The sequence below is a fragment of the Oryzias melastigma genome, linkage group LG9, assembly GCF_002922805.2.
Source record: "Oryzias melastigma strain HK-1 linkage group LG9, ASM292280v2, whole genome shotgun sequence".
In the NCBI taxonomy this organism is placed as follows: domain Eukaryota; kingdom Metazoa; phylum Chordata; class Actinopteri; order Beloniformes; family Adrianichthyidae; genus Oryzias; species Oryzias melastigma.
The window spans coordinates 12,576,306-12,583,052 of NC_050520.1; the positions used below are offsets into that span (position 1 = coordinate 12,576,306).

Sequence of the window (6,747 nt, forward strand, 5' to 3'; positions counted from 1 at the left end):
TTTATTTGAGATTTCTTTCAGGTTCTGCTCGAACTGCTGCTGATAAATAAACACCTGGGAGTATGTTTAAGCTGTTAAAAACTTTCCCAGATTTACCTCTTTATTCCCACTTCAGAGGAGTAAAATGTACGCGCTCGTGCGTTTAATCCAAGTTTAATCCAAGTCTCGCACATTGGATTAAACGTTCATGACGCGTTCAGACTGCACGCTTAGACAAAAGAGAGAATAAAACGCAAAAAAAGGTCAGAAAAGAGCAAAGTCAATGCATCTCAGGCCCGCGCGTGCGTGCGTGAGAGCGTGTATGCGCTGGTCGGACTCCACAGGACCAATCCGCGCTCCGAGCAGATGACGCGCTCAGACCTACGTCAGCCCAGCCGCTCGTCGGGCTCAGAGCTGCACGCGCTCCGCAGAAACACACACACACGCGCGCACACTCCCTCCGAGAGCCGGACAGCAGCTCGCGGCCCCGGCAGCCCGCCCGCGCGAACCCCGGCCTCCAGGCGCCACAGCCCGCGGTGACGGTGGAGCTTCCGCCGCTGGACCTGAGCGACATGGGAGACATGGGGGATCCGCCGAAGAGTAAGAGCCGCGGGGCGCGCGGGGCTGTGCGGGACTGTGCGGGGAGGCTGTCCATGCAGCTCCAGCGGCACCTTTACAGGAAGAGGCCGGAGAGCGCAAAGAGCGCAAAGAGCGCAAAGAGCGCGCGGCCTTAATGAATTAGAAACTAGAAAATAACATATTCTAAAAATAATAATAATAATAATATACTAAAACAAACTTAAAAAAACATTTTATAATTAATTTATTGTTGTTATTATTTTATTTTGTTAATATTATTATTATTGCTGTTCTGGACTGATGTTGCATCTCCTCGGTTCGGTTCTCTTCCAGAGAAGCGCCTGGTGTCTCTGTGCGTGGGCTGCGGGAACCAGATCCACGACCAGTACATCCTGCGGGTCTCCCCGGACCTGGAGTGGCACGCCGCGTGCCTGAAATGCGCGGAGTGCAGCCAGTACCTGGACGAGTCGTGCACGTGCTTCGTGCGGGACGGGAAAACTTACTGCAAACGGGACTACATCAGGTAGGACGAGTGGACGCGCGCGGGCTGGAACTCCCTCCGTGCGTGGACAGAGGACTATACTGTCATCGTGAAGTTTTGGAAAAATCCACTCTGACTGTCGGGATTCGTCACACCTTTGAATTCAGAAAAAATGAGAAAAGTTTTGGTTCGGTTCTGAGAGAAGCATTAATGCGTCAGAGGGCCGGAAACCCAAAATCCCAATATGAGTTTATTTATCTGCTTATTAAATTATCTCACCAACTTTCTCATTAGCTTTAAATTTAAACGGAAAAAACTCGATTTTGATCTTGAAGAGATTTTTTGAGTCCAAAAAGGCGCGAGGTTTCCTGTGACGAGCATCACCTGTTATAATTATGGTCAATATCGAGGTGAGGATTTCCTCCTAAATCCAGACACTGTGGATCATTTCAAACTTCCTAACCTACTTTTTAAGTCTAAATATTTATTATTATTAATAATAATCTAATTATTCCTGATTGTTTTGCGCGCAGGTTATACGGCATTAAATGCGCCAAATGCAACATCGGCTTCAGCAAGAACGACTTCGTGATGAGAGCGCGCTCCAAGGTCTACCACATCGAGTGTTTCCGCTGCGTGGCCTGCAGCCGCCAGCTCATCCCGGGGGACGAGTTCGCTCTGCGGGAGGACGGGCTCTTCTGCCGGGCCGACCACGATGTGGTGGAGCGGGCCAGCCTCGGAACCGGAGACCCGCTCAGCCCGCTGCACCCCGCCAGACCGCTGCAGATGGCAGGTAGGGGGACGGAGGGGAGCCCGCTTCAGAATCATCCATCCATCCATCCATCCATCCATCCATCCATCCATCCATCCATCCATCCATCCATAACTCCCAAATAAAGTAAATGTGTGGACGGATACAAAAAGAGCGCGCGCGCACAACTAAAATATATCTAAAATCTAGGTTTTATTTTATTTTTTATACGTTTTAAGTTTGTGTGGCAGCTCAGAAAAATGCTTTATAATCACCAAAGTGGGTGGTGGAACCGCGGAGGGGGTCAGCACGGGAGGCGCGCGCCCGGACAGATGACCAAATCCAGATTTACGCATGCAGACTGACCGACGGCGCAGAATGCGCCTTTATTTTCCCATGAAGCAGCAGAGAAATGACCGGCGCGCGCGTGTCCTGTGTCCGCAGCAGAGCCCATCTCCGCGCGCCAGCCCGCGCTGCGGCCTCACGTGCACAAGCAGCCGGAGAAGACCACGCGGGTCCGGACGGTGCTGAACGAGAAGCAGCTGCACACGCTGCGGACCTGCTACAACGCCAACCCGCGGCCCGACGCGCTCATGAAGGAGCAGCTGGTGGAGATGACCGGGCTGAGCCCGCGCGTCATCCGCGTCTGGTTCCAGAACAAGCGCTGCAAGGACAAGAAGAGGAGCCTGCTGATGAAGCAGCTGCAGCAGCAGCAGCCCAACGACAAGACGGTAAGGCGCACGCGGGACCGGACCGGAGCGCGGGGCCGCCTCGGAGTCTAACGCCCCCCCCTCCCTCCCTCCTCACGCAGAACATCCAGGGCATGACGGGAACTCCGATGGTGGCGGCCAGCCCGGAGCGACACGACGGCGGCATCCAGGCCAACCCGGTGGAGGTGCAGAGCTACCAGCCGCCCTGGAAGGTCCTCAGCGACTTCGCGCTGCAGAGCGACATCGACCAGCCGGCGTTCCAGCAACTGGTCCGTTCACCCCCACACCCCCACAAATATGTACCGGGCTTTATGATAACTGAGAAAAGAGCGAATTTAAAACACATTTAGCCTCAGAGACGTCATGCAGATTCAAGTTTACGCAAAAGGATTTTGCGCTTCTTTGATATTTGTGCGTCAACTTCAGTTCCACCTTAAATAATGCAAAAATTTAAAGTCAGGATGATTTTAAAGTTTGAAAATTATCTGCAATCCAAAAATGTTAAATATCACCTAAAGGCCGCAATTTAAAAAAAAGTGAGAATTTCGCCGTTTGCTGCAGAGCGAGACGCGTAAGGAATTTAATACAGTATATATATATATATATATATATTTATCTTTTGTATTTTAATCAGATAAAAAAACAGACACGTGCGCACAGAGTCGTTGGAGCGGCGCACGCGCTCAGATCACATGGATACATTAACACTTCAGATTTTTAAATTGTTTAAAAAAATACTTAAAAAAGAAAAAAATGTCAAAGTGAGAATGAAAAAAACATTAAAATATTTTTTGAAAATCTAAAAAATAACGAATTTTTGGGTTTTATTTCTCAAAACACAAAAACAACCTCTTTTATATTTGATAAACAAATATTTTCTGCAGGAAAATTAAATAAACAAATCACAATTTCTGTAAAAAATCTACATTAATTTATTAATTTGGCCTTTAAAAGATGAAAATTGTAGTGAAATTCTAAACAGAAATGCAGAGTTTGTCTGTTTTTTGGGGCCCTGTTAGAATGGGGGCCACTCCAGCTCTTGGGGTGGTTCTGTAAAAACCTGAGTATAAATATTAGGATGCTCAACCACAACCTTTCAGGTCTTTAAAAAGTAAAACTTTCATTTCTGAGGGTCGATATGAGGGGGGCTCTGCTAGTGGCCCCTCGTTTCATGCAGGAAATGTGGTGTTTCGTTTGTGTCAGACATTGGTGACAGTATCTGCAGCACGTCTTCTTCTTCACGTCTTCTGACCGCAGCTCTCTCCGTTTCCCAGGTGAGCTTCTCGGAGGGAGGACCAGGCTCCAACTCCACCGGCAGCGAGGTGGCCTCCATGTCTTCTCAGCTTCCAGACACGCCGAACAGCATGGTGTCCAGCCCCATCGAGGCCTGAGGCGCAGGCGCGGGCTGCCTGCGGCGCAGCGCGCGCCTGCGACCACCCCCTTCCGACAGCACCAAACAACCCGCCGGTTGTATCTGACACTGTGAAGACAATCATGGGACTCCGCCGCAGCCGCCCGTTCCCTCCCGAACGTGTGCAGGCTCACGCGCCGGCCTGAGAGCTCTGCGCGCACGCTCGGTTGCAGTTGCCAAAAAAGCGAAGAACTCTTCATCTAAAACGTGGATCTCAGAGCTGCAGACAAATTCAGAGTTTGAACGTCTGCAAGAGGACGCCGGTATGAAGAAGTCTGCACAAGAATTTCTGCAGGAGAACGTCTGCGTGGAACCGTCTGCAGGATAATGTCTGCAGGAGAACTTCTGATCTTCATTTCCTTGGTTTCCTTCATGACCCCAGACTAAACGGCATTTGCAACAAGCTTACCTCTGTTCTGACACGCTGGTGGGACGTTTGTGACTTTGTGTCCGTCGACTGAAAGGTGATTTTTTTTTTTTCTTTCCCCAAAGACGTGTAAATTATTGATGAGTTAGTTCTGGAGAAAACGTATTGTTTGTTCCTGTGCAACAGAATTATTTATTATTTATTGCCGATAAAATTGCCACCTTTTGTGTAACTTTCGTAACTGAAGTAAAAAGGAAGAAAATTGTGGGCGTGGTCCTGTGGGTTTCTTTAATCGGATTAGAACATCATGGAAGGGAGTGAAGATCCCAGCAGGAGGTGTTGGTCCCCTCAGGAGGAGGAGGAGGAGGAGGAGGAGGAGGAGCGCCGCTTCACCTGACAGCATTTCTGTCATTTGTGTTCCTCTGAGGTTCAACTGTAACACAAACTAAAGCTTTGCAACAACAACAACAAACTACCACAACAAGTTTGCTTGTTAAACCCTAAAACCCTAAAATCTCTTTCTCAAGACTGCTTCCATTCTCCGTCAAAAGCACACATGCACTCTGAAAATGATGTATTCAATGATTCAGAAAGCAACACTTCTTTGAGTCTGACGCAGCAGCTGCAGCATCTCCTCTCTGCCTGAGCAGCTGCTGTCGCTCTGACTGGACCATCGTCCCGGTCTGATGAAGAACCGGAGCTCCTCAGTTCTCACTCCTTCTTTTCCAGTTTGGATTCGTCTGAGCTCACAACAGTTGACCTCAGTTCACCTCAAAGGCTTCCCAGTTCTGGATTTTTTCTCCATCTTGGAGTTCACGCTGCACGGTCCTGGATCTGTTTTCATGTGGGTTCCAGAGTCCATGATTTCCTCCAAGAATCCTCTCCGGTTTGACTGCATCCGTGCTGATGCCGTCCTCTGCTCACAGAGATCCCTTCAGGATTTGAAATGTTGAAGTCTCCACAGTTTTCAGATCATTTGAATTCCTTCAATAGAAGACGTGTTTGCTTTACTTTTTTTGGTAAACTTGTGCTCATGCTCTCAGCTAACCATCGCTGATGTTTCTAGTGAAGAGCTGAGTCTTCCTGAAAATCCTTTATAAGTTTTAGTGCCAACAAACGCAGAACGACAGATCAGTGTTTCTGTTTCAGCTCTTTAGTTTTCTGGTGTTGTGCTGCGGTGAAAAGCAGGTTAGTGAGAGTTTGGATGAGAGTTTCTGTTTGTTTTCACAACATCATAGCGCTTTGAGTTCAGTTATGGCAGGGGTGTCAAACTCAACCACACTGGGGCCAAAATCCAAAACACGCCTTAGGTCGCGGGCCGAACAGGATAAAGATTTATTCAACACTCTAAAACTACATTTTAAAATTTTAAAAGCGTAACTTTTAACATAATTATAAGCTAGATATATAGCATTACAATTAGCCATGAGTCTTTGGTGAACTGGAAGGAGAAAGAATCAGGATTTTGGAGGAAGTTCTGTCCATGAAGATCTTCACTTCCTCGTCCAGCTGACATCTGGATCAGAACCATACGGCTGGACATTACCCAGATTGATGGATGTTTTTATGGAGCAGAGGGGAAGATTTATGCTAGAGAGACACAGAGCTATCATAATCAGACAGGGGGGATCAGGGGCGGAGCTCCAAAATCCCCGCCCCCTCAGAGGAGATTTTGGAAACAGAGGCTTCAGATCAGCATTAAAATGGCTTTTTAAGACATTTAGGTTGTTGGATTTTGATTAAAAACTTCATAATCATAATTAAAACACGACTGGGAAAATTATTTTTTCAAATAGTCATATAGTGGGACTTAAGAAAAGCAGATTTGACTAATGCAACAACTCAGATCATGAAGAAGGACCACAACCATCACACACGCTTATTTTCATCTGACAAAAAAAGAAATTCTAGTTTCTTAAGATTTACATGAACTTTAAGTTTTGTGTTGGAAAAGTTAAAAAAAAAGTATCTTCTGGGAGTTTCAGTGTTTGCATGTTGTGCTTCATCCGTACAGTTTTGGTTTGGATATAAGGTTTTTTTTAGGAGAACCTGAAAGTAAACATGTCTTTGTTTTCATTCTGACAGCAAGAAATGATCTTTGACAGCTCAAACTGTTTAACAAATCTATTAATTTGAAAAAGCAACTAAATATATTTTCAAAAACACAAAATCTCTAACTTACTTGAACTTTTCAGCCGTTAACACAATAATTCCAGTAGATTGTGATGGAGAAAAGCCGCTCGCTTTTATTGTGTTAACGGCTGAAAATTTAAAGTATATTAAAAAAAACCTAAACAATTGAGCTCCGGTATTGAAGGGTTAAAGACTGTAAGAGACTGAGCGGTAAAACGCACAGGAAGTGTGCAGTGATGGTAGCATGATTCAGTGCTTCAGAGTCCTCCTCCTGTCAGTGTAAGTCTGGATCCTTCTCAGGAAAACACAGAAACAACACCCCCCCCCCCCCCCCCC

At 46.8% G+C, this 6,747-nt stretch overlaps 1 protein-coding gene across 2 annotated transcripts; it reads left to right on the forward strand.

Annotated features, from left to right (window-relative positions):
* Window positions 1-273: 273 nt before the first annotated feature.
* On the forward strand, window positions 274-4,543 carry isl1 (ISL LIM homeobox 1). Of its 2 annotated transcripts, none has more exons than XM_024260100.2 (6): window positions 274-579; window positions 892-1,081; window positions 1,573-1,832; window positions 2,238-2,521; window positions 2,602-2,769; window positions 3,775-4,543. In XM_024260100.2, the coding sequence occupies exons 1-6, from the start codon at window positions 552-554 to the stop codon at window positions 3,889-3,891; spliced, it is 1,047 nt and encodes a 348-aa protein (XP_024115868.1). In that variant the 5' UTR covers window positions 274-551; the 3' UTR covers window positions 3,892-4,543. The 2 variants fall into 2 exon arrangements, with proteins under 2 accessions (XP_024115868.1, XP_024115867.1); XM_024260099.2 differs by having other exon boundaries at window positions 276-579; window positions 2,235-2,521.
* The last annotated feature ends 2,204 nt before the right edge of the window (window positions 4,544-6,747 follow it).

Excerpts from the sequence above, each read along its gene's own strand:
- isl1 (XM_024260099.2), top strand. The coding sequence starts at position 552 with ATGGGAGACATGGGGGATCCGCCGAAGA. Across the intron at positions 1,082-1,572 it reads TGCAAACGGGACTACATCAG|GTTATACGGCATTAAATGCG; the intron begins GTAGGACGAGTG and ends TTTTGCGCGCAG. Across the intron at positions 2,770-3,774 it reads AGCCGGCGTTCCAGCAACTG|GTGAGCTTCTCGGAGGGAGG; the intron begins GTCCGTTCACCC and ends TCCGTTTCCCAG.